At 49.1% G+C, this 26,775-nt stretch overlaps 1 protein-coding gene across 4 annotated transcripts in view; it reads left to right on the forward strand.

Annotated features, from left to right (window-relative positions):
• DIAPH2 (diaphanous related formin 2) overlaps nt 1-26,775 on the forward strand; it is a 1,596,586-nt gene that overhangs the window by 1,389,966 nt on the left and 179,845 nt on the right. For all 4 annotated transcript variants that reach the window (XM_068249979.1, XM_068249980.1, XM_068249981.1 and 1 more), the window contains one exon: nt 2,448-2,583. In XM_068249979.1, the coding sequence (XP_068106080.1) occupies nt 2,448-2,583 (136 nt within the window). The remainder of the gene's footprint in view (nt 1-2,447; nt 2,584-26,775) is intronic.

The raw sequence follows: 26,775 nt of genomic DNA on the forward strand, positions 1-26,775 counted from the left end.
TGGAGGCCATAACAGAATGGCGAGGATTGGAGGCCATAACAGAATGGCGAGGATTGGAGGCCATAACAGAATGGCGAGGATTGGAGGCCATAACAGAATGGCGAGGATTGGAGGCCATAACAGAATGGCGAGGATTGGAGGCCATAACAGAATGGCGAGGATTGGAGGCCATAACAGAATGGCGAGGATTGGAGGCCATAACAGAATGGCGAGGATTGGAGGCCATAACAGAATGGCGAGGATTGGAGGCCATAACAGAATGGCGAGGATTGGAGGCCATAACAGAATGGCGAGGATTGGAGGCCATAACAGAATGGTAAGGATTGGAGGCCATAACAGAATGGTGAGGATTGGAGGCCATAACAGAATGGTAAGGATTGGAGGCCATAACAGAATGGTGAGGATTGAAGGCCATAACAGAATGGTGAGGATTGGAGGCCATAACAGAATGGTGAGGATTGGAGGCCATAACAGAATGGTGAGGATTGGAGGCCATAACAGAATGGTGAGGATTGGAGGCCATAACAGAATGGTGAGGATTGGAGGCCATAACAGAATGGTGAGGATTGGAGGCCATAACAGAATGGTGAGGATTGGAGGCCATAACAGAATGGTGAGGATTGAAGGCCATAACAGAATGGTGAGGATTGGAGGCCATAACAGAATGGTGAGGATTAAAGGGCATAACAGAATGGTGAGGATTAAAGGGCATAACAGAATGGTGAGGATTAAAGGGCATAACAGAATGGTGAGGATTAAAGGCCATAACAGAATGGTGAGGATTAAAGGGCATAACAGAATGGTGAGGATTAAAGGGCATAACAGAATGGTGAGGATTGGAGGCCATAACAGAATGGTGAGGATTGGAGGCCATAACAGAATGGTGAGGATTGGAGGCCATAACAGAATGGTGAGGATTGGAGGCCATAACAGAATGGTAAGGATTGGAGGCCATAACAGAATGGTAAGGATTGGAGGCCATAACAGAATGGTAAGGATTGGAGGCCATAACAGAATGGTGAGGATTAAAGGGCATAACAGAATGGTGAGGATTAAAGGGCATAACAGAATGGTGAGGATTAAAGGGCATAACAGAATGGTGAGGATTAAAGGGCATAACAGAATGGTGAGGATTGGAGGCTATAACAGAATGGTAAGGATTGGAGGCCATAACAGAATGGTGAGGATTGAAGGCCATAACAGAATGGTGAGGATTGGAGGCCATAACAGAATGGTGAGGATTGGAGGCCATAACAGAATGGTGAGGATTGGAGGCCATAACAGAATGGTAAGGATTGGAGGCCATAACAGAATGGTAAGGATTGGAGGCCATAACAGAATGGTGAGGATTAAAGGGCATAACAGAATGGTGAGGATTGGAGGCCATAACAGAATGGTGAGGACTGAAGGCCATAACAGAATGGTGAGGATTGGAGGCCATAACAGAATGGTGAGGATTAAAGGGCATAACAGAATGGTGAGGATTAAAGGGCATAACAGAATGGTGAGGATTAAAGGGCATAACAGAATGGTGAGGATTAAAGGGCATAACAGAATGGTGAGGATTGGAGGCCATAACAGAATGGTGAGGACTGAAGGCCATAACAGAATGGTGAGGATTGGAGGCCATAACAGAATGGTGAGGATTAAAGGGCATAACAGAATGGTGAGGATTAAAGGGCATAACAGAATGGTGAGGATTGGAGGCCATAACAGAATGGTGAGGATTGGAGGCCATAACAGAATGGTGAAGATTGGAGGCCATAACAGAATGGTGAAGATTGGAGGCCATAACAGAATGGTGAGGATTGGAGGCCATAACAGAATGGTGAGGATCAGCCCAGCAACAGAATGAACTGCAGAGGCTTGCATACTTGTCACACAAATATGTACATTTCTTACATTATCCTTACTATACCCATGAAACCAGTATAATATTTTGGAATGGTTATGTATTTTCTATTATTATATAAATACTATTATTATCATTATTTATTTCAAAATGGTTTACAAAATGTTCCCATACCACTGTAGGTGTGCACAGATGTCAATGAAATGCATATTCTGTCACTTGAATATAGACCAATTGAATGGCACCAAGTTCGATTACTCTGTTTTCAGATTTCGTTCAATCTTCCGTCTATATTTTTGAATCCACTATTTGCATCTCATTGACCCTCTCTATAGCCACGTAAAACAAATATTATAGAGTTTGAAACAGGCAAGATGGGAGCCATCGAAGTGGGTGGTGAGTTTGGGAACACCAGTATAAGCAGGAGGACAGCTTGTTCCAGTGGTGGAGAGACTCATGTCCCCAGAGATATGAAATAACACAAAGGCGAGGGGCTGAGCCAGCAGACCCCCTTCCGTAACTCATGCATGACTTTTGGGTCGAGGAACTCTTTAGGTGGACCGTGTTGGTAATTTTGGCTTGTCTCGTCTTGCAGGAAGCCGTCAAAGAAAACAACAAGAGGAGAGAAATGGAAGAAAAGATGAAACGGGCCAAGATAGCGAAGGAGAAAGCCGAGCGGGAGAAGATGGAGCGGATGCAGAAGAAGAAGCAGCTGATTGATATGAATAAAGGTAAATATTCCACGTCTGTGTGTGTATTGCACCATCTTCAAAGCTCCTCTACCACATCTCATTACCGTATGCAGATTCTTCCACAACATGCAAGTCTGTTTATTTTCCCGTCTTTATCTGCATCGTACATTAATCACGACCTCATTATATCTCTGATACGCACCTCCATCTGCACCAACCACCTGATTTGGGGAAGTAGTTCAGGGGCACAAATCTATACATCCAGACTTTGGATTTATTTTTACTATTATATTCACACAGAAAGCTTCCATCAAGGTCTCCTGCTATTCATCACATCGCTTAATTGCTCCCACTTTTATCTCTTCTGCAAATATGAGGAGCATTCCATTAATATGATAATGCGCCTTTGTTTAATATGGTTATTTTTTCGTATGGCGTTGAACGGTCTCTGCAATATAGGCAATACATACTGTGTAATACGGTCTTTTGTTTCACGGAGGCCTTCTAAAAAGTTGACTCCATAAAGCAGCCACTTGTTGAGCGGTTTAGTTGGAAGCGATGGGTGTTCTGGAGGACGTTATTTGCTGGAGAGAGTGTCGCTGCTTCTGATTATCTGGCTGCAATTGGGGATGAAATAAAAAGGAGACAAAGGAGAGGCCTTTATTAGTTGTTAACTGAGAATATGGTAGAAGTGATTGGAAGGAATTGTCCTACGTGGCCTTCAGCTGCTAATACTGACACAGGGAAGATGGATAAACACTTCTGGCCAACGGCGGTGTGGTGGGGTGTCCTGTTTAAAGATGGAAAGTTAAAGTAATTAGGACAACACAACCAAGAATTGTTAGCATCTTAGTGAATAGCTCTGCTCTCAACTAGACATCAGTTTTATAGACATGGAGCAGGCAGTGATGATAGATTATTATTATTATTTAGTATTTATATAGCGCCGACATATTACGCAGCGCTGTACAGTGTGTATATATATATATATATATATATATATATATATATATATATATATATATATATATATATATATATATATCTTGTCACTAACTGTCCCTCAAAGGAGCTCACAATCTAATCCCTACCATTGCCATATGGCAGTATGAAGTTACAACAACTTTAGGAAGGAGTATGAGTGGCCCGAGGAGTACCAGGCCTTGGAAAAAGCTAGAGAAGATGTACAAAGTGAAGGCCACAGAAGGCCTAGTTATGGTGGCGGCACTTGAGTTTGTGACTCCTAAACTGAAGGAGTAGCTCAGCAAAGGGCAGTGCCGAAAACAGTTAAGATACTTTGCAGAATCTTCAAGCTCCCAGGACTTTTGTAAAGAACCCAAGGAAAAATGCATACAATCCAGTGGCTGGATAGTGTTCTGGTTAAGGGTTCTGCCTCTGACACAGGAGACAAGGGTTCGAATCCTCAGGGTCAGTACCTATTCAGTAAGAAGTACTGGGCAAGACTCCCTAGCACTGCAGGGTGGCCCATTGAGCATGCCCTTAGTGGCTGCAGCTCTTGAGCACTTTGAGTCACACAGGAGAAAAGTGCTATACAAATGTTACATTTTCTCCTCGTCCCAATGAATGGTAGGTAACTTCATCGGTACCAGATCCCCTATCAAACTATCTAGAGGCCTGGGAGTTTGAGGGTTTTACATAGTATCTCAGATGTTCCCAAGTTCTGCCCTCTTCTGGACAGAGAGTTCTGCCATTTTTGCAGTAGTCTCCACCCTGAGTGCTCCTCCCACTGCTGGGACTTCTATGGCCTTCACTTGCAACATCAAGTTCCTCTTTCAGGCCCCGGTAATAACTCCAGCTTCTCTATCTTCCTGAGGTTTCTGTCACTTGTCACTGCCACATTGGTCAGTCACCACCTTCTGATTAATTGGCCAGTACATGTCTTGAGTGAATGAGTTAAAGTCTCCCCTTCTAGATGTAAGAGAAGCTCTTCTGATGTATCCTAAGAATGGTGCATGGTCAAGAGTCACTTTCTCCAGAGGTTGGGTGCGGTTTTATTACCCAGGGATAGAAGAATTTGCACTCAGGCATTGAAAATGTATAAACAGGATGACCATAAAGTGCTGGATGGTCCACTGAAAGCTTAACGAAGAACGTCCGAAGAATGCACAAAGCCTGTGCATTGTCAGACCACATTTGCCCAATAATTGGGGGTCAGACTCAGGTGGAGAAGACCTAAAGGGTCCACACAGTGGTGTTCAGGGCCTGTGTTTATTATTCTGTCTCAGTCTAAACGCGGCACCAATTATGGTTTCGGGGCCTTGTAGGGTCAGGGACGGATCTAGACCAAGTTGCCCCAAGTTGTGCCTGGGGCAAGGTCAGGTTTTGGCGCCTAAACTGCCATTCCCCATCCAAATTTTGCCGCCTTTTTAAGAATTACACAAACTGCGCCTGGTGCAAGAGACCCGTCTGCCCCCCCCCCCCCCCCCTAGATCCGTCCCTGTGTAGGGTCCCCTTTGTCATGGCACAGTACAGGTTGAGAAGCTAAACATCCAGTTTGGAGAAGGAATAAGGCAAAGACATTCTAACCTTCTGAATGACATCAGTGATGAGTTGGGAAGGCCACAGAGCCACTTTTATGGGCCAAAGTCTTATAATTGTATTTGCTATTAAACGGGGCGTATGTTTGGTTTGGACATGATGCTGGTGGGCCTCACATGTCCGTGTATCTACATGCACTGGGTTATTAAACTCCCCGGTGTGATAAGCCGGCGGCTGCGCTCACACGTGTCAGGAGGCGGCCGGAGATGGACGAAACGGTGCAGAGAGGAATTAGATGCAACAGGAGATTATTGGCGGTGGCAGGACGCTGTTCCCCAGCGTGAGCATCGCCATTCCGCCAGACGCCTCGGCTAATCCTCTGCAATCATATAATATATAACAGAGTGCAGCATGAGACATCTGCGGGGTCTTTCTACCCCCAGCACGTCGTGTGACGTGTATTCTGGGGACTGGGAGGGGGGATGCATCCGTTCTGCTCCTCGTACCCGGGGGAAGGGGGGAACTGACGCCCTGCGCCGGCGAATTCCTCACCGCTGAACGTTACTGTCCTGCTCTGCCGTCTTCTGTAGCACTTTGTTTCATCTCACTGTTGGTGGCCTTATTAAATTAAACCCAATCTCCACTCCCCCCAACAAAAGCCTAGAAACACAGATCGCTGCTGCACAAAGCTGACGTAACTCAGGCCTTTTATATATCACCCTTTTATTTCAGATTGCAGCCAGATGTAAGTGTCCAGATCTGACCAGACGCTCACACTGCTCGGTTTCCAGCCTTTAATCTGTACAAATCTGCCTCAAAAATATTATGCTTTCCAAATTGTTAGGGGGAGGGGCACAGAGAGATATGTAAGGGGGAGGGGCACTGAGAGAGATTTAAGGGAGGCACAGAGAGAGAGATGCAAGGGGGAGGGGCAGAGAGAGATGCAAGGGGGAGGGGCAGAGAGAGATGCAAGGGGGAGGGGCACAGAAAGAGATTTAAGGGGGGGCATAAAGAGAGAGGTGCAAGGGAGAGTGGCACAGAGAGATGCAAGTGGGAGGGGCACAGATAGAAATGCAAAGGGGAGGGGTAATGAGAGATGTAAGGGGGAGGGGAACAAAGAGAGATGTAAGAGTTACTTATGTGTGGCATGTGTCGCTGGAACTGCGGAGGTCAGACACTGAGATATTAGAGCGGTCTATCAGTGACGCGGCGTGCGCAATCTGTGCGTTTACACCCTATGTTATCCGGCAGTCATGTTAGAATACACGCTGGAGAACGCCTCCTGTAGAGCGAGTTACTTATGCGCGGCGTGCGTCGCTGGAACTGCGGAGGTCAGACACTGAGATATTAGAGCGCTCTATCAGTGACGCGGCGTGCGCAATCTGTGCGTTTACACCCTACTTCATCCGGCAGTCATGTTAGAATACACGCTGGAGAACGCCTCGTGTAGAGCAAGTTACTTATGCGCTGTGTGTCGCTGGAACTGCCGAGGTCAGACACTGAGATATTAGAGCGCTCTATCAGTGACGCGGCGTGCGCAATCCTCGCTTTTACACCCTACTTCATCCGGCAGTCATGGTAGAATACATACTGTAGAACGCCTCATGTAGGGAGAGTTACTTATGCGCGGCGTGCGTTGCTGGAACTGCGGAGGTCAGACACTGAGATATTAGAGCGCTCTATCAGTGACGCGGCGTGCGCAATCTGTGCGTTTACACCCTATATTATCCGGCAGTCATGTTAGAATACGCGCTGGAGAACGCCTCGTGTAGAGCGAGTTACTTATGCGCAGCGTGCGTCGCTGGAACTGCGGAGGTCAGACACTGAGATATTAGAGCGCTCTATCAGTGACGCGGCGTGCGCAATCCTCGCTTTTACACCCTACTTCATCCGGCAGTCATGTTAGAATACACGCTGGAGAACACCTCATGTATAGCGAGTTACTTATGCGCTGTGCGTCGCTGGAACTGCGGAGGTCAGACACTGAGATATTAGAGCGCTCTATCAGTGACGCGGCGTGCGCAATCCTCGCTTTTACACCCTACTTCATCCGGCAGTCATGGTAGAATACATACTGTAGAACGCCTCATGTAGGGAGAGTTACTTATGCGCGGCGTGCGTTGCTGGAACTGCGGAGGTCAGACACTGAGATATTAGAGCGCTCTATCAGTGACGTGGCGTGCGCAATCTGTGCGTTTACACCCTATATTATCCGGCAGTCATGTTAGAATACGCGCTGGAGAACGCCTCCTGTAGAGCGAGTTACTTATGCGCGGCGTGCGTCGCTGGAACTGCGGAGGTCAGACACTGAGATATTAGAGCGCTCTATCAGTGACGCGGCGTGCGCAATCCTCGCTTTTACACCCTACTTCATCCGGCAGTCATGTTAGAATACACGCTGGAGAACGCCTCGTGTAGAGCGAGTTACTTATGCGCAGCGTGCGTCGCTGGAACTGCGGAGGTCAGACACTGAGATATTAGAGCGCTCTATCAGTGACGCGGCGTGCGCAATCCTCGCTTTTACACCCTACTTCATCCGGCAGTCATGTTAGAATACACGCTGGAGAACGCCTCATGTATAGCGAGTTACTTATGCGCAGCGTGCGTCGCTGGAACTGCGGAGGTCAGACACTGAGATATTAGAGCGCTCTATCAGTGACGCGGCGTGCGCAATCCTCGCTTTTACACCCTACTTCATCCGGCAGTCATGGTAGAATACATACTGTAGAACGCCTCATGTAGGGAGAGTTACTTATGCGCGGCGTGCGTTGCTGGAACTGCGGAGGTCAGACACTGAGATATTAGAGCGCTCTATCAGTGACGCGGCGTGCGCAATCTGTGCGTTTACACCCTATATTATCCGGCAGTCATGTTAGAATACGCGCTGGAGAACGCCTCATGTAGGGAGAGTTACTTATGCGCGGCGTGCGTCGATGGAACTGCGGAGGTCAGACACTGAGATATTAGAGCGCTCTATCAGTGACGCGGCGTGCGCAATCTGTGCGTTTACACCCTATATTATCCGGCAGTCATGTTAGAATACACGCTGGAGAACGCCTCCTGTAGAGCGAGTTACTTATGCGCGGCGTGCGTCGCTGGAACTGCAGAGGTCAGACACTGAGATATTAGAGCGCTCTATCAGTGACGCGGCGTGCGCAATCTGTGCGTTTACACCCTATGTTATCCGGCAGTCATGTTAGAATACACGCTGGAGAACGCCTCGTGTAGAGCGAGTTACTTATGCGCTGTGCGTCGCTGGAACTGCGGAGGTCAGACACTGAGATATTAGAGCGCTCTATCAGTGACGCGGCGTGCGCAATCTCTGCGTTTACACCCTATATTATCCGGCAGTCATGTTAGAATACACGCTGGAGAACGCCTCGTGTATAGCGAGTTACTTATGCGCGGCGTGTGTCGCTGGAACTGCGGAGGTCAGACACTGAGATATTAGAGCGCTCTATCAGTGACGCGGCGTGCGCAATCTGTGCGTTTACACCCTATATTATCCGGCAGTCATGTTAGAATACACGCTGGAGAACGCCTCGTGTAGAGCGAGTTACTTATGCGCGGCGTGTGTCGCTGGAACTGCGGAGGTCAGACACTGAGATATTAGAGCGCTCTATCAGTGACGCGGCGTGCGCAATCTGTGCGTTTACACCCTATATTATCCGGCAGTCATGTTAGAATACACGCTGGAGAACGCCTCATGTATAGCGAGTTACTTATGCGCGGCGTGTGTCGCTGGAACTGCGGAGGTCAGACACTGAGATATTAGAGCGCTCTATCAGTGACGCGGCGTGCGCAATCTGTGCGTTTACACCCTATATTATCCGGCAGTCATGTTAGAATACACGCTGGAGAACGCCTCCTGTAGAGCGAGTTACTTATGCGCGGCGTGCGGCGCTGGAACTGCGGAGGTCAGACACTGAGATATTAGAGCGCTCTATCAGTGACGCGGCGTGCGCAATCTGTGCGTTTACACCCTATATTATCCGGCAGTCATGTTAGAATACACGCTGGAGAACGCCTCGTGTATAGCGAGTTACTTATGCGCGGCGTGCGGCGCTGGAACTGCGGAGGTCAGACACTGAGATATTAGAGCGCTCTATCAGTGACGCGGCGTGCGCAATCTGTGCGTTTACACCCTATGTTATCCGGCAGTCATGTTAGAATACACGCTGGAGAACGCCTCGTGTAGAGCGAGTTACTTATGCGCGGCGTGCGTCGCTGGAACTGCAGAGGTCAGACACTGAGATATTAGAGCGCTCTATCAGTGACGCGGCGTGCGCAATCTGTGCGTTTACACCCTATGTTATCCGGCAGTCATGTTAGAATACACGCTGGAGAACGCCTCATGTATAGCGAGTTACTTATGCGCGGCGTGCGGCGCTGGAACTGCGGAGGTCAGACACTGAGATATTAGAGCGCTCTATCAGTGACGCGGCGTGCGCAATCTGTGCGTTTACACCCTACTTCATCCGGCAGTCATGTTAGAATACACGCTGGAGAACGCCTCATGTATAGCGAGTTACTTATGCGCGGCGTGTGTCGCTGGAACTGCGGAGGTCAGACACTGAGATATTAGAGCGCTCTATCAGTGACGCGGCGTGCGCAATCTGTGCGTTTACACCCTATATTATCCGGCAGTCATGTTAGAATACACGCTGGAGAACGCCTCCTGTAGAGCGAGTTACTTATGCGCGGCGTGCGGCGCTGGAACTGCGGAGGTCAGACACTGAGATATTAGAGCGCTCTATCAGTGACGCGGCGTGCGCAATCTGTGCGTTTACACCCTATATTATCCGGCAGTCATGTTAGAATACACGCTGGAGAACGCCTCGTGTATAGCGAGTTACTTATGCGCGGCGTGCGTCGCTGGAACTGCAGAGGTCAGACACTGAGATATTAGAGCGCTCTATCAGTGACACGGCGTGCGCAATCTGTGCGTTTACACCCTACTTCATCCGGCAGTCATGTTAGAATACACGCTGGAGAACGCCTCATGTATAGCGAGTTACTTATGCGCGGCGTGCGTCGCTGGAACTGCGGAGGTCAGACACTGAGATATTAGAGCGCTCTATCAGTGACGCGGCGTGCGCAATCTGTGCGTTTACACCCTATATTATCCGGCAGTCATGTTAGAATACACGCTGGAGAACGCCTCATGTATAGCGAGTTACTTATGCGCTGTGCGTCGCTGGAACTGCAGAGGTCAGACACTGAGATATTAGAGCGCTCTATCAGTGACGCGGCGTGCGCAATCTGTGCGTTTACACCCTATGTTATCCGGCAGTCATGTTAGAATACACGCTGGAGAACGCCTCATGTATAGCGAGTTACTTATGCGCTGTGCGTCGCAGGAACTGCGGAGGTCAGACACTGAGATATTACAGCGCTCTATCAGTGACGCGGCGTGCGCAATCTGTGCGTTTACACCCTATATTATCCGGCAGTCATGTTAGAATACACGCTGGAGAACGCCTCATGTAGGGAGAGTTACTTATGCGCTGTGTGTCGCTGGAACTGCAGAGGTCAGACACTGAGATATTAGAGCGCTCTATCAGTGACGCGGTGTGCGCAATCTGTGCGTTTACACCCTATATTATCCGGCAGTCATGTTAGAATACACGCTGGAGAACGCCTCATGTATAGCGAGTTACTTATGCGCTGTGTGTCGCTGGAACTGCCGAGGTCAGACACTGAGATATTAGAGCGCTCTATCAGTGACGCGGCGTGCGCAATCTGTGCGTTTACACCCTATATTATCCGGCAGTCATGTTAGAATACACGCTGGAGAACGCCTCGTGTATAGCGAGTTACTTATGCGCGGCGTGCGTCGCTGGAACTGCAGAGGTCAGACACTGAGATATTAGAGCGCTCTATCAGTGACGCGGCGTGCGCAATCTGTGCGTTTACACCCTATGTTATCCGGCAGTCATGTTAGAATACACGCTGGAGAACGCCTCATGTATAGCGAGTTACTTATGCGCGGCGTGCGTCGCTGGAACTGCGGAGGTCAGACACTGAGATATTAGAGCGCTCTATCAGTGACGCGGCGTGCGCAATCTGTGCGTTTACACCCTACTTCATCCGGCAGTCATGTTAGAATACACGCTGGAGAACGCCTCATGTATAGCGAGTTACTTATGCGCGGCGTGCGTCGCTGGAACTGCGGAGGTCAGACACTGAGATATTAGAGCGCTCTATCAGTGACGCGGCGTGCGCAATCTGTGCGTTTACACCCTATATTATCCGGCAGTCATGTTAGAATACACGCTGGAGAACGCCTCCTGTAGAGCGAGTTACTTATGCGCGGCGTGCGGCGCTGGAACTGCGGAGGTCAGACACTGAGATATTAGAGCGCTCTATCAGTGACGCGGCGTGCGCAATCTGTGCGTTTACACCCTATGTTATCCGGCAGTCATGTTAGAATACACGCTGGAGAACGCCTCATGTATAGCGAGTTACTTATGCGCGGCGTGTGTCGCAGGAACTGCGGAGGTCAGACACTGAGATATTAGAGCGCTCTATCAGTGACGCGGCGTGCGCAATCTGTGCGTTTACACCCTATATTATCCGGCAGTCATGGTAGAATACATACTGTAGAACGCCTCGTGTAGAGCGAGTTACTTATGCGCGGCGTGCGTCGCTGGAACTGCGGAGGTCAGACACTGAGATATTAGAGCGCTCTATCAGTGACGCGGCGTGCGCAATCTGTGCGTTTACACCCTATGTTATCCGGCAGTCATGTTAGAATACACGCTGGAGAACGCCTCGTGTAGAGCAAGTTACTTATGCGCTGTGTGTCGCTGGAACTGCGGAGGTCAGACACTGAGATATTAGAGCGCTCTATCAGTGACGCGGCGTGCGCAATCTGTGCGTTTACACCCTATATTATCCGGCAGTCATGTTAGAATACACGCTGGAGAACGCCTCCTGTAGAGCGAGTTACTTATGCGCGGCGTGCGTCGCTGGAACTGCGGAGGTCAGACACTGAGATATTAGAGCGCTCTATCAGTGACGCGGCGTGCGCAATCTGTGCGTTTACACCCTATATTATCCGGCAGTCATGTTAGAATACACGCTGGAGAACGCCTCCTGTAGAGCGAGTTACTTATGCGCGGCGTGCGTCGCTGGAACTGCGGAGGTCAGACACTGAGATATTAGAGCGCTCTATCAGTGACGCGGCGTGCGCAATCTGTGCGTTTACACCCTATATTATCCGGCAGTCATGTTAGAATACACGCTGGAGAACGCCTCCTGTATAGCGAGTTACTTATGTGTGGCATGCGTCGCTGGAACTGCGGAGGTCAGACACTGAGATATTAGAGCGCTCTATCAGTGACGCGGCGTGCGCAATCTGTGCGTTTACACCCTATGTTATCCGGCAGTCATGTTAGAATACACGCTGGAGAACGCCTCATGTATAGCGAGTTACTTATGCGCGGCGTGTGTCGCTGGAACTGCAGAGGTCAGACACAGATATTAGAGCGCTCTATCAGTGACGCGGCGTGCGCAATCTGTGCGTTTACACCCTATATTATCCGGCAGTCATGTTAGAATACACGCTGGAGAACGCCTCCTGTAGAGCGAGTTACTTATGTGTGGCGTGTGTCGCTGGAACTGCAGAGGTCAGACACTGAGATATTAGAGCTCTCTATCAGTGACGCGGCGTGCGCAATCCTCGCTTTTACACCCTACTTCATCCGGCAGTCATGTTAGAATACGCGCTGGAGAACGCCTCGTGTAGAGCGAGTTACTTATGCGCGGCGTGCGTCGCTGGAACTGCGGAGGTCAGACACTGAGATATTAGAGCGCTCTATCAGTGATGCGGCGTGCGCAATCCTCGCTTTTACACCCTACTTCATCCGGCAGTCATGTTAGAATACGCGCTGGAGAACACCTCATGTATAGCGAGTTACTTATGCGCTGTGCGTCGCTGGAACTGCGGAGGTCAGACACTGAGATATTAGAGCGCTCTATCAGTGACGCGGCGTGCGCAATCCTCGCTTTTACACCCTACTTCATCCGGCAGTCATGTTAGAATACGCGCTGGAGAACGCCTCGTGTAGAGCGAGTTACTTATGCGCGGCGTGCGTCGCTGGAACTGCGGAGGTCAGACACTGAGATATTAGAGCGCTCTATCAGTGACGCGGCGTGCGCAATCTGTGCGTTTACACCCTATGTTATCCGGCAGTCATGTTAGAATACACGCTGGAGAACGCCTCATGTATAGCGAGTTACTTATGCGCGGCGTGTGTCGCAGGAACTGCGGAGGTCAGACACTGAGATATTAGAGCGCTCTATCAGTGACGCGGCGTGCGCAATCTGTGCGTTTACACCCTATATTATCCGGCAGTCATGTTAGAATACACGCTGGAGAACGCCTCGTGTATAGCGAGTTACTTATGCGCGGCGTGTGTCGCTGGAACTGCGGAGGTCAGACACTGAGATATTAGAGCGCTCTATCAGTGACGCGGCGTGCGCAATCTGTGCGTTTACACCCTATATTATCCGGCAGTCATGTTAGAATACACGCTGGAGAACGCCTCCTGTAGAGCGAGTTACTTATGCGCGGCGTGCGGCGCTGGAACTGCGGAGGTCAGACACTGAGATATTAGAGCGCTCTATCAGTGACGCGGCGTGCGCAATCTGTGCGTTTACACCCTATATTATCCGGCAGTCATGTTAGAATACACGCTGGAGAACGCCTCGTGTATAGCGAGTTACTTATGCGCGGCGTGCGTCGCTGGAACTGCAGAGGTCAGACACTGAGATATTAGAGCGCTCTATCAGTGACACGGCGTGCGCAATCTGTGCGTTTACACCCTATATTATCCGGCAGTCATGTTAGAATACACGCTGGAGAACGCCTCCTGTAGAGCGAGTTACTTATGCGCGGCGTGCGGCGCTGGAACTGCGGAGGTCAGACACTGAGATATTAGAGCGCTCTATCAGTGACGCGGCGTGCGCAATCTGTGCGTTTACACCCTATATTATCCGGCAGTCATGTTAGAATACACGCTGGAGAACGCCTCGTGTATAGCGAGTTACTTATGCGCGGCGTGCGTCGCTGGAACTGCAGAGGTCAGACACTGAGATATTAGAGCGCTCTATCAGTGACACGGCGTGCGCAATCTGTGCGTTTACACCCTACTTCATCCGGCAGTCATGTTAGAATACACGCTGGAGAACGCCTCATGTAGGGAGAGTTACTTATGCGCGGCGTGCGTTGCTGGAACTGCAGAGGTCAGACACTGAGATATTAGAGCGCTCTATCAGTGACGCGGCGTGCGCAATCTGTGCGTTTACACCCTATGTTATCCGGCAGTCATGTTAGAATACACGCTGGAGAACGCCTCATGTATAGCGAGTTACTTATGCGCGGCGTGTGTCGCAGGAACTGCGGAGGTCAGACACTGAGATATTACAGCGCTCTATCAGTGACGCGGCGTGCGCAATCTGTGCGTTTACACCCTATATTATCCGGCAGTCATGTTAGAATACACGCTGGAGAACGCCTCATGTAGGGAGAGTTACTTATGCGCTGTGTGTCGCTGGAACTGCAGAGGTCAGACACTGAGATATTAGAGCGCTCTATCAGTGACGCGGTGTGCGCAATCTGTGCGTTTACACCCTATATTATCCGGCAGTCATGTTAGAATACACGCTGGAGAACGCCTCATGTATAGCGAGTTACTTATGCGCTGTGTGTCGCTGGAACTGCAGAGGTCAGACACTGAGATATTAGAGCGCTCTATCAGTGACGCGGCGTGCGCAATCTGTGCGTTTACACCCTATATTATCCGGCAGTCATGTTAGAATACACGCTGGAGAACGCCTCATGTATAGCGAGTTACTTATGCGCTGTGTGTCGCTGGAACTGCAGAGGTCAGACACTGAGATATTAGAGCGCTCTATCAGTGACGCGGCGTGCGCAATCTGTGCGTTTACACCCTATATTATCCGGCAGTCATGTTAGAATACACGCTGGAGAACGCCTCGTGTAGAGCGAGTTACTTATGCGCGGCGTGCGTCGCTGGAACTGCGGAGGTCAGACACTGAGATATTAGAGCGCTCTATCAGTGACGCGGTGTGCGCAATCTGTGCGTTTACACCCTATATTATCCGGCAGTCATGTTAGAATACACGCTGGAGAACGCCTCATGTAGAGCGAGTTACTTATGCGCTGTGTGTCGCTGGAACTGCAGAGGTCAGACACTGAGATATTAGAGCGCTCTATCAGTGACGCGGCGTGCGCAATCTGTGCGTTTACACCCTATATTATCCGGCAGTCATGTTAGAATACACGCTGGAGAACGCCTTATGTATAGCGAGTTACTTATGCGCGGCGTGCGGCGCTGGAACTGCGGAGGTCAGACACTGAGATATTAGAGCGCTCTATCAGTGACGCGGCGTGCGCAATCTTCGCTTTTACACCCTACTTCATCCGGCAGTCATGTTAGAATACACGCTGGAGAACGCCTCGTGTATAGCGAGTTACTTATGCGCGGCGTGTGTCGCTGGAACTGCAGAGGTCAGACACTGAGATATTAGAGCGCTCTATCAGTGACGCGGCGTGCGCAATCTGTGCGTTTACACCCTATGTTATCCGGCAGTCATGTTAGAATACACGCTGGAGAACGCCTCATGTATAGCGAGTTACTTATGCGCAGCGTGCGTCACTGGAACTGCGGAGGTCAGACACTGAGATATTAGAGCTCTCTATCAGTGACGCGGCGTGCGCAATCCTCGCTTTTACACTCTACTTCATCCGTCAGTCATGGTAGAATACATACTGTAACGCCTCATGTAGGGAGAGTTACTTATGCGCGGCGTGCGTCGCTGGAACTGCAGAGGTCAGACACTGAGATATTAGAGCGCTCTATCAGTGACACGGCGTGCGCAATCTGTGCGTTTACACCCTACTTCATCCGGCAGTCATGTTAGAATACACGCTGGAGAACGCCTCATGTAGGGAGAGTTACTTATGCGCGGCGTGCGTTGCTGGAACTGCAGAGGTCAGACACTGAGATATTAGAGCGCTCTATCAGTGACGCGGCGTGCGCAATCTGTGCGTTTACACCCTATGTTATCCGGCAGTCATGTTAGAATACACGCTGGAGAACGCCTCATGTATAGCGAGTTACTTATGCGCGGCGTGCGTCGCTGGAACTGCAGAGGTCAGACACTGAGATATTAGAGCGCTCTATCAGTGACGCGGCGTGCGCAATCTGTGCGTTTACACCCTATATTATCCGGCAGTCATGTTAGAATACACGCTGGAGAACGCCTCATGTATAGCGAGTTACTTATGCGCGGCGTGTGTCGCAGGAACTGCGGAGGTCAGACACTGAGATATTACAGCGCTCTATCAGTGACGCGGCGTGCGCAATCTGTGCGTTTACACCCTATATTATCCGGCAGTCATGTTAGAATACACGCTGGAGAACGCCTCATGTAGGGAGAGTTACTTATGCGCTGTGTGTCGCTGGAACTGCAGAGGTCAGACACTGAGATATTAGAGCGCTCTATCAGTGACGCGGTGTGCGCAATCTGTGCGTTTACACCCTATATTATCCGGCAGTCATGTTAGAATACACGCTGGAGAACGCCTCATGTATAGCGAGTTACTTATGCGCTGTGTGTCGCTGGAACTGCCGAGGTCAGACACTGAGATATTAGAGCGCTCTATCAGTGACGCGGCGTGCGCAATCTTCGCTTTTACACCCTACTTCATCCGGCAGTCATGTTAGAATACACGCTGGAGAACGCCTCGTGTATAGCGAGTTACTTATGCGCGGCGTGTGTCGCTGGAACTGCAGAGGTCAGACACTGAGATATTAGAGCGCTCTATCAGTGACGCGGCGTGCGCAATCTGTGCGTTTACACCCTATATTATCCGGCAGTCATGTTAGAATACACGCTGGAGAACGCCTCGTGTATAGCGAGTTACTTATGTGTGGCATGCGTCGCTGGAACTGCGGAGGTCAGACACTGAGATATTAGTGCGCTCTATCAGTGACGCGGCGTGCGCAATCTGTGCGTTTACACCCTATGTTATCCGGCAGTCATGTTAGAATACACGCTGGAGAACGCCTCATGTATAGCGAGTTACTTATGCGCAGCGTGCGTCACTGGAACTGCGGAGGTCAGACACTGAGATATTAGAGCTCTCTATCAGTGACGCGGCGTGCGCAATCCTCGCTTTTACACTCTACTTCATCCGTCAGTCATGGTAGAATACATACTGTAACGCCTCATGTAGGGAGAGTTACTTATGCGCGGCGTGCGTTGCTGGAACTGCGGAGGTCAGACACTGAGATATTAGAGCGCTTTATCAGTGACGCGGCGTGCGCAATCCTCGCTTTTACACCCTACTTCATCCGGCAGTCATGTTCGCTTTAGATCTGCGTATTTTAGCAGTCCGCCGACTGGCTCCCCGCCTAACCACTGCGCTGCATTAGACTTGCATCGCCCCCCTCCCGCCGCCCCCCCATTTCTTCCCTTCGCTACGGACGTGGTTAACACAATGAACAAAACAATGTTATTAGGTTTCCATATCCCGGCGGTGAGGAGTCACTTTGTCAAACTGACAGCTTGAGAAAATATGTGCGCGCTCTTACTTTGCCCTGCGTGTCATATTTACTTAGTTTGTCCAGAAATAAGCTGCGCTGTGATTTTCGCTTTTCCGCCGTGCTGTCGCAGCGACTTTGGCTTATGAAATTACGCTTTAAGTTGTTTTGTGTGTGTTTTTTTTCCACTCTGTGTCTTGTTGAAATTCTGGTGAGTAGATTATTATAAAATGGGATTGCAGTGACGGAACGCTGAAACGTATCTCGGCTTCCCGCCTGCGGATTCAGAAACGCGAGACGAGGTGGAGAGACGGCAGGCCAAGCTGGGAGAGTTCATCATTTACTGGAACTGATGACCGGTGAGAGGGGCGCCGGGTATCAACGGGACCCCAGATGCTCTGAGCGTTGTCCTGGTTAGTGATCATCGCAATCAGCTGGTTACCATTACACAACATTTCACGTCAATTTTCGCAATTACGCCTAATTCAGATGTAAATTCAGCTGATTTCATGTAATCATTCGTAATTTTGAGAACATTTTTAACATAATTTTGCCAAATTTAGCGGTGAATAGCCAAGTCCTCTAACATGCGGTTGTCACCAAAAAACAAGGAGAATAGTCGGTGCAATTAAAAATAATTATTCAGGAAGACCTTATAGTTTTTCAGAAAATCAATTTTAAAGGGACTCTGAGCTCAAATTAAATAATAAAATCGTACTGACCTGGGGCTTTCTGCAGCCAAGTGCTGGTTGGGACGTCCCACGCCGGCCTCCTGGCTCTTAAAGAGAAACTCCAACCAAAAATTGAACTTTATCCCAATCAGTAGCTGATGCCCCTTTTACATGAGAAATCTATTCCTTTTCACAAACAGCCCATCAGGGGGCGCTGTATGACTGATATTGTGGTGAAACCCCTCCCACAAGAAACCCCTCCCACAAGAAAAGTACGTACTTTTGGCAGTTTCCTGTCTGTGAACCTTGTTGCATTGTGGGAAATAGCCGTTACAGCTGTTTCCAACTGCTAAAAACCATGCAGCAGCTACATCACCTGCCCACACTAAAATGTTCACTGGAGTTCCTCTTTAAATCGCGCATGCGCCGTACTGTCACGCCGGCCGCTGTGATGACGCGAGGCAGCCGGCGTGTGACGTCAGCAAATGTCATATGCGGAGGAAGGAGTCCGACACTCGGCTCAGCCAGCCATATATGGACAGGCATTGGGAGAAGGGCCAGGAGGCCACCGTGGAACGTCCCCACCTACACTCGGCTGCAGAAAGCCCCAGCTGACTACTATCTTATTATTTCATTTGAGCTCGGAGTCCATTTAAAAATTAGTTTAAAAAACATTTTTCATTTGCATTTTTAAAATTGATTTTTTAAAAAAAAAACTAATAGGACTTAAAAAAAAATTGTATGTAGTAAATTTGGTGGCAATAGCACATATGGGGGCTTTGCTACGGGATTAACTGTTAAATTTGACACAACTGTATGTGGAAATGTAGGCAAAATTACCAATGACAATTACAGATGAAATAAATTAAGATTTTTCCCCGAGAATTTCGCATTACGATTTTGCATGTAAATTGCAAATTTCAATGCGAAATTACGTCTATATGAAATTTGTGCTCATCATCACTAGTCCTTGTCTTGATCTGACCTGTCCCCAGAACTGCAGCCTGTCTGAACGTGACCTCATCCTCATCATCAGTGATTTATTGAAATCCAAGCACGCCATGTCTTGTGCTCTGAAATGAAGGCCTAGAATAATTAAAGGATAAACAGAAGTCATGGAATCCGTGTATAAGCAAAAAATGTATTGTGAACGCTTGACTCATCGGAGGAGCCGTCTTTGGAAGGTATAAGAACTGCTGGACACACTGGCGACTTTCTTTCCACAATGGAAATCACATCAAGGGACTGTTGGCAATGCCAATTTCCAATTCCTTGGAAACTCTGATTTTCCGATTTTCAAGGAGTATTTTATTAGTAATTTTTTGCATCAGAGATTACAAAAAAGTAAGAAAAAAAAATTGGAAAAACAGAAATCGGAAAACCAGAATGCCCTCTCTGCATGCCCTTGTTCCACCATTGTCCCCTGTGAAAGTCTGCTCCTTCAGGGGTCTTTGTGAAGGCTTCATCTCTACTAAGCATGTGCAGTACAGTCCTGCTCATCTTTGGAATAGCTTGAGGACACAAGAATTTCTGAAAGCTTCCCAAGGTAGGCCAAAGACGTATCTGATCTGTTGGTCAAATACCTTTCACTCTCGGAAAGTGGTTGTCCGAGGGCACAGAGAGAAGACCAGGAATGCTCTATGAGATCCAGAGCCTCCCTCAACAGAGCTAAGTATCTAACTTTTTCAGGTTCACTTAAGTATTTAAATCCTTGTGTGTATGGATGGATTTAGCTGTTGGCGTGCAACTCGTCAGACAACGGAGAACACTTCTCTACAGTAGAGGTAAGAAGCCTTCGCTAGACGGCGGTCAGGATGAGCGTCACGTTACCCCTCCGCAGCGTCGTCCAAGTCTCAGTCACACAGATAATCCCCGTTGTTAGGTTCTTGGCACCTCCGATAGGTTCTCGGGACGTGGTAGTGTATGAATAGCTATAAAAGCCTCTCAGTGATTTTATAGGAGTGCTGGTAAAATTTAGAACAACTATCAATCACGCCCGTTCCCTGATAAAAGGGCATTTCATTATGAATTCAGCGCCAGCTGTTCGTCAATTATACTTGAGGGAACCGAAGTGATGACAAGCCTCTGCCAGAGCTGCTTATTTGTCAGAGCTAACGGCCGCCACTAAACAGCCACCAACTTCACAAACAACAAAAGCTCACAATGACACAAAAAGGAATAATAGGAGAAAAGAAAAGTTTAGTAGTGGAATAAGAAAAAAAAAACGTTTCCCAACGACAAACATCTGATTTCCAATCACTCCAAGCAGCTGAAGATTTCCTGTCACCCAAAAGTACAATTTATTTCTCTTTTCCAACTCAATCCATAGAAAGAATGACACCGTTTTAGCATTCTCCTGACCCATATAGATTCCCCCTCTCTATGGCTCAGATCTTCTCCAATTTGCATAAGAATCGTGAGTGAGTCTGTCACTTGTGACTGGCAGTGATCGGCCGTTCCCAGAATCCTTTGCTGCGCCTCCTTTTGAAGTGTCACCAATGTTTTGCAGGGAAGATGGATGGAAATGTGTTTATTACCGTCAGAATTTGGTCGGTTGCAGCTTATTTATATCTTGCTCGTTGTTTTGTTCCGTTTGATGTTCAGTAATTCTATTGTGTGACACTCACTTTGAAAATCGGTAGAGTGAGGGACGACCATAACAGGTGATGAAACAAAGAGTCTGATGTATTTATGTGCAGCCTGTGCGGAGTTCCCCCAAACTACTGCTGTACCTCTGTATGGCTCGGGGGGAGTTTAGGACCTCTTTCTTTAGGGTTTTGTTGTCATTTCCCAACGACAAACATCCGGCTTCCAATCTCTCCAAGGAGCTGAACATTTCCTGCCACCCAAAAGTACAAATTATTTATCTTTTCGAACGTAACAATCCATAGAAAGGAGGACACTGTTCTTAGCATTCTCCTGACCTATAAAGATTTCCCCATAAGAATCATGAGTGCAGGGGTGTAATTAGGGGGGCCAGAGGTATGGGGGCCCCCAACTACTAACCTTCCCTTCCTCTAATACTCCAGATCAGGTGTTGTGTGACCACACTTGTTTTATGACCCTTGTGAGATGGGCCCCCAGGCTGTGAGGTCACCAGGGGAGGCAAGGGATGGGGTGTGACCATTGGAGGCCAATCTAAGAGTGGAATCCTCCTCCCATCCTCCATGATGAAGCTGGGGGATGTTAGAGACCTTGTGCTCCTCCCCCTTCCATATGAGGACCCCTCACAGATACTCAGTTGGGTTTAGGTCTGGACACCTGCTTGGCCAGTCCAGCACCTTCACCCTCAGTTTTATTTATCATCTCTCCCTTGTGGTGTAATGAGTAGGATTCAGCGCTCTCACTGCCACGCCCCGGGTTCGATTCCCGGTCAGGGAAGGTTCCTTCTTTTGTCAGGAACCAGGTCACCATCTGCAAGGAGTTTGTATGTTCTCCCCGTGTCTGCGTGGGTTTCCTCCAGACACCCCGGTTTCCTCCCACATCCCAAAAAAACATACAGATAACGTATATTGGCCCTAGATTACGATACATGGACTACATGATACATACATAGACATGGGACTATAGTAGGGATTAGATTGTGAGCCCCTCTGAGGGACAGTTAGTGACAAGACAATATACTCTGTACAGCGATGCGTAATATGTCAGCATTATATAAATACTTTAAATAAAGGCAGTGGTCATCTTGGAGGTGTGTTTGAGGTTATCATGTTGGAATATTGCCCTGCGGACCAGTTTATGAAGGGAGGGGATCATCCTCTGCTTCAGTATGTCACAGTACATGTCTGCATTCATGGTTCCCTCAGTGAACTCCCAAGTGCTGGCAGCACTCATGCAGCCACAAACCATGACTCTCCCACCGCCATGCTTCACTGTAGGCAAGACACATTGTCTCTGTACTCCTCAGCTGGCTGCCACCAACACACACCTGACACCATCTGAACCAAATAAGTTTGTTAGTCTCATCAGACCACAGGACATGGTTTCAGTAGTCCAGGTCCTCAGTCTGCTTGTCTTCAGAAAACTGTTTGCAGGCTTTCTTACGCATAATCTTCAGAAGGGGCTTCCTTTTGGGACAACAGCCATGCAGAGCAGTGTGATGCAGTGTGCGGCGTATGGTCTGAGGACTGACAGGCTCACCTCCAACCTCTGCAGCAATGCTGCCAGCACCTATACGTCAGCAAAAGACAACCTCTGGATATGGCGCAGAGCACATGCCGCTAGGGTTGCCAGGTGTCCGGTTTTAGACCGGACAGTCCGGTTTTTGGCCGCTGTGTCCTGTCCAAAAAGGCATGTTAAACCGGACAATTAAGATGTCCGGTTTTATGCCTTTTGCCACTTGCCGCCAGTAACTCCGAAACATCCGTTCATCAGCCGTTTCGGAGTCACAGAGATCATTCTGCCCGATTAGCAATAGGGATTCGGTAAGCACTACTGTGGATATGGCACCGCCCCTGTTTGTCATCACATAACAATACTGAGATCCGCCTCCAACATGGCGGCCTGTACGGCTCCGAAGTTGCGACATGGTGATGTACGACATGCCGCGCTAACTTGTGTGCGCATGCGCAGTGTCTGTAGTGAGGCTGTCTCCTGATGGTGGGAGCGGGGTTTTCCTGTAGTTTGTAATTCGGCAAAACTGTGCAGGACTCGTCACCAGCAGTATGGCGTTCAACTTCGGATCTGCTACAGGGGCCAGCACTAACCCAGGTAGGAAGATAGTGAGAGATGGGGACACAAAGCTCGAGGGGTGTTGTATAGAAGCAGCACGCTGTCACACATCATGCTTGTCAAACCTTATGTTACTGCTGTCTCTCAACACGATTACAGCAATTGAAATACAGTTTTGGGTAACAGGCCCGCCACCCGTCCGCCAGCGCTGCGCGACCGCTGATTCACTGCCTGGCTGTCAGTCAAAGGCACAGCCAGCCAGCTTACGCGGCGTAAGTTACGCCAGCTTAAGTACCGCCCCCGAGCCCGCGCTTCCCGACGTTGCTACGTGTAATGCTTGTGCATTTACTGGTGAAAAGCGGTCTCTTATTATGTGCATTTACTGGTGAAAAGTGGTCTCTTATGTGCATGTACTGGTGAGGACAGTTAGTGACATGGCTATGTACTCTGTAATGTGCTGCAGAAGATGTCAGTGCGATATAAATACTGTAAAAAAACATTTTTTTAAAAGCCCATTGCTTAGCCCCACTCTACATAAAAGTGTGCTTCTGACTCCGCCCCTAACTCCACCCCCTGTCCGGTTTTCTCCATCAGCCGACCTGGCAACCCTACATGCCGCCTTGTCGGGCTTCTGGGCGTCTCGAGGCTCCTCGGCTGGTCATGTGACTTTCTTTGCATTATGGCAACTCTAGAATAATAGCCGGATTTTGGGACACAGTTCCCTCCATTACAGGAAGCCCCTGTTTATTACTGGCAGTGATTGTAACGCTGTAAATTATTCAAGTAATTCAGGTGTTTTCCCAGGCCGGGGCCCACTCAGGCACTCAGCCCCGCCCGTGTGTCGCCCATCAGGCTGAGAAGGAGAATGTAACATCGGTTATCAGCAGGACGTGGCTCGCTCTGGGGCCCGCTCAGGCACTCAGCCCCGCCCGTGTGTCGCCCATCAGGCTGAGAAGGAGAATGTAACAGCCGATATCAGCAGGACGTGGCGCTCTCCCTGTCATGTCACATTTGGGCAGATTTCTCATGTGGAGTGATGCAAAGTGCTCTGTCCTACCTGCGATAATATGACATTGGCTGAGAGTACATACCTGCCATGGAAGATCCCCGCATCTAATGAACAGTATCCGAAACACAAAGAGGCCAAATGACTCTCCGCGGGCGAATGTGAACTGACAGCAGACGGAATGCGCAGCAAATGTGGAGATGTCAGCGGACGGGGGACGCACGGCCGTGTGCGGCGCTGACAGGGCTGACATCTTAATGGAAACCAGTATTTTTATCGGCCAGGAAAGTAGCGACTCCGTGGAGGAGAAAGAGAGTTTGAGACGTAAAGTGACTCGCGGGAAACAAGTTCTGACATGTAAATAATGCGAGGAAGGCCGTGCCGGCTATGTCAGTTATGTCACCAGGCAACAGCTGGCCTGCCGGGAGGGGGTGCCACTACAACTCCCAGCATGCCGAGGTGTGCTGACATCATCGAGAGAGAGCTGAGGCTTCAGTAATGGATAACTGACGTGAGAGGGATATGGAGGCTGCCATGTTTATTTCCTATTACGCAATACCAGTTGCCTGGCAGTCCTGTTGATCCTCTGCCTCTAATACTTGTATAAATAGCCCCTGAACAAGCATACAGCAGATCAGGTGCTCTGACTGAAGTGTGACTGGGTTAGCTGCACGCTGGTTTCAGGTGTGTGATTCAGACACTACTGCAGCCAAAGAGATCAGCAGGACTGCCAGGCAACTGGTATTGTTTAACAGAAAATAAATATGGCAGCCTCCGTATCCCTCTCACTTCAGGTGTGTTTTAAAGTAAAACCTCTTGTTCCAGATCTGCACATGCCAGCAACATATTGCACCATGCATAGGACAGAAGAAATACCCTACAACTCCTTAGCAATGTCTGCATAGCAAGTCCCTTCTTTCCATAACCCCCGTTACTGAGATCAGTGAGTTCTTCTTTTTATTCCGGGCTCCTCTCCTGCCTGTTTTTGTTGTGGTTCTAATCCCGGCCTCCTCTCCTGATGGTTTTTGTTGTGGTTTTATTCCCAGGCTCCTCTCCTGTCTGTTTTTGTTACGGTTTTATTCCCGGGCTCCTTTCCTGACGGTTTTTGTTGTGGTTTTATTCCCAGGCTCCTCTCCTGCTGGTTTGTGTTGTGGTTTTATTCCCAAGCTCCTCTCCTGCCGGTTTTTGTTGTAGATTTATTCCCGGGCTCCTCTACTGCCTGTTTTTGTTGTGGTTTTATTCCCGGGCTCCTCTCCTGCCTGTTTTTGTTGTAGTTTTATTCCCGGGCTCCTCTCCTGCCTGTTTTTGTTGTGGTTTTATTCCCAGGCTCCTCTCCTGCCGGTTTTTGTTGTGGTTTTATTCCCAGGCTCTTCTGCTGCCGGTTTGTGTTGTGGTTTTATTCCCAGGCTCCTCTTCTGCCGGTTTTTGTTGAGGTTTTGTTCCCAGGCTCTTCTCCTGCTGGTTTGTGTTGTGGTTCTATTCCCAGGCTCCTCTCCTGCCTGTTTTTGTTGTGGTTTTATTCCCAGGCTCTTCTCCTGCCGGTTTTTGTTGTGGTTTTATTCCCAGGCTCTTCTCCTGCCGGTTTTTGTTGAGGTTTTGTTCCCAGGCTCTTCTCCTGCTGGTTTGTGTTGTGGTTCTATTCCCAGGCACCTCTCCTGCAGGTTTTTGTTGTGGTTTTATTTCCAGGCTCCTCTCCTGCCGGTTTTTGTTGTGGTTTTATTCCCAGGCTCCTCTTCTGCCGGTTTTTGTTGAGGTTTTGTTCCCAGGCTCTTCTCCTGCTGGTTTTTGTTGTGGTTCTATTCCCAGGCTCCTCTCCTGCCTGTTTTTGTTGTGGTTTTATTCCCAGGCTCCTCTTCTGCCGGTTTTTGTTGAGGTTTTGTTCCCAGGCTCTTCTCCTGCTGGTTTTTGTTGTGGTTCTATTCCCAGGCTCCTCTCCTGCCTGTTTTTGTTGTGGTTTTATTCCCAGGCTCCTCTTCTGCCGGTTTTTGTTGTGGTTTTATTCCCAGGCTCCTCTTCTGCCGGTTTTTGTTGAGGTTTTATTCCCGGGCCCCTCTCCTGACGGTTTTTGTTGTGGTTTTATTCCCAGGCTCCTCTCCTGCCGGTTTTTGTTGAGGTTTTATTCCCAGGCTCTTCTCCTGCCGGTTTGTGTTATGGTTTTATTCCCAGGCTCCTCTCCTGCTGGTTTTTGTTGTGGTTTTATTCCCGGCTCCTCTCCTGATGGTTTTTGTTGTGGTTTTATTCCCAGGCTCCTCTTCTGCCGGTTTTTGTTGTGGTTTTATTCCCAGGCTCCTCTCCTGCCGGTTTTTGTTGTGGTTTTATTCCCAGGCTCTTCTGCTGCCGGTTTGTGTTGTGGTTTTATTCCCAGGCTCCTCTTCTGCCGGTTTTTGTTGAGGTTTTGTTCCCAGGCTCTTCTCCTGCTGGTTTGTGTTGTGGTTCTATTCCCAGGCTCCTTTCCTGCCTGTTTTTGTTGTGGTTTTATTCCCAGGCTCCTCTCCTGCCGGTTTTTGTTGTGGTTTTATTCCCAGGCTCTTCTCCTGCCGGTTTTTGTTGAGGTTTTGTTCTCAGGCTCTTCTCCTGCTGGTTTGTGTTGTGGTTCTATTCCCAGGCACCTCTCCTGCAGGTTTTTGTTGTGGTTTTATTCCCAGGCTCCTCTCCTGCCGGTTTTTGTTGTGGTTTTATTCCCAGGCTCCTCTTCTGCTGGTTTTTGTTGAGGTTTTGTTCCCAGGCTCTTCTCCTGCTGGTTTTTGTTGTGGTTCTATTCCCAGGCTCCTCTCCTGCCTGTTTTTGTTGTGGTTTTATTCCCAGG

The sequence above is a fragment of the Hyperolius riggenbachi genome, chromosome 8 (assembly GCF_040937935.1).
Source record: "Hyperolius riggenbachi isolate aHypRig1 chromosome 8, aHypRig1.pri, whole genome shotgun sequence".
NCBI lineage: Eukaryota > Metazoa > Chordata > Amphibia > Anura > Hyperoliidae > Hyperolius > Hyperolius riggenbachi.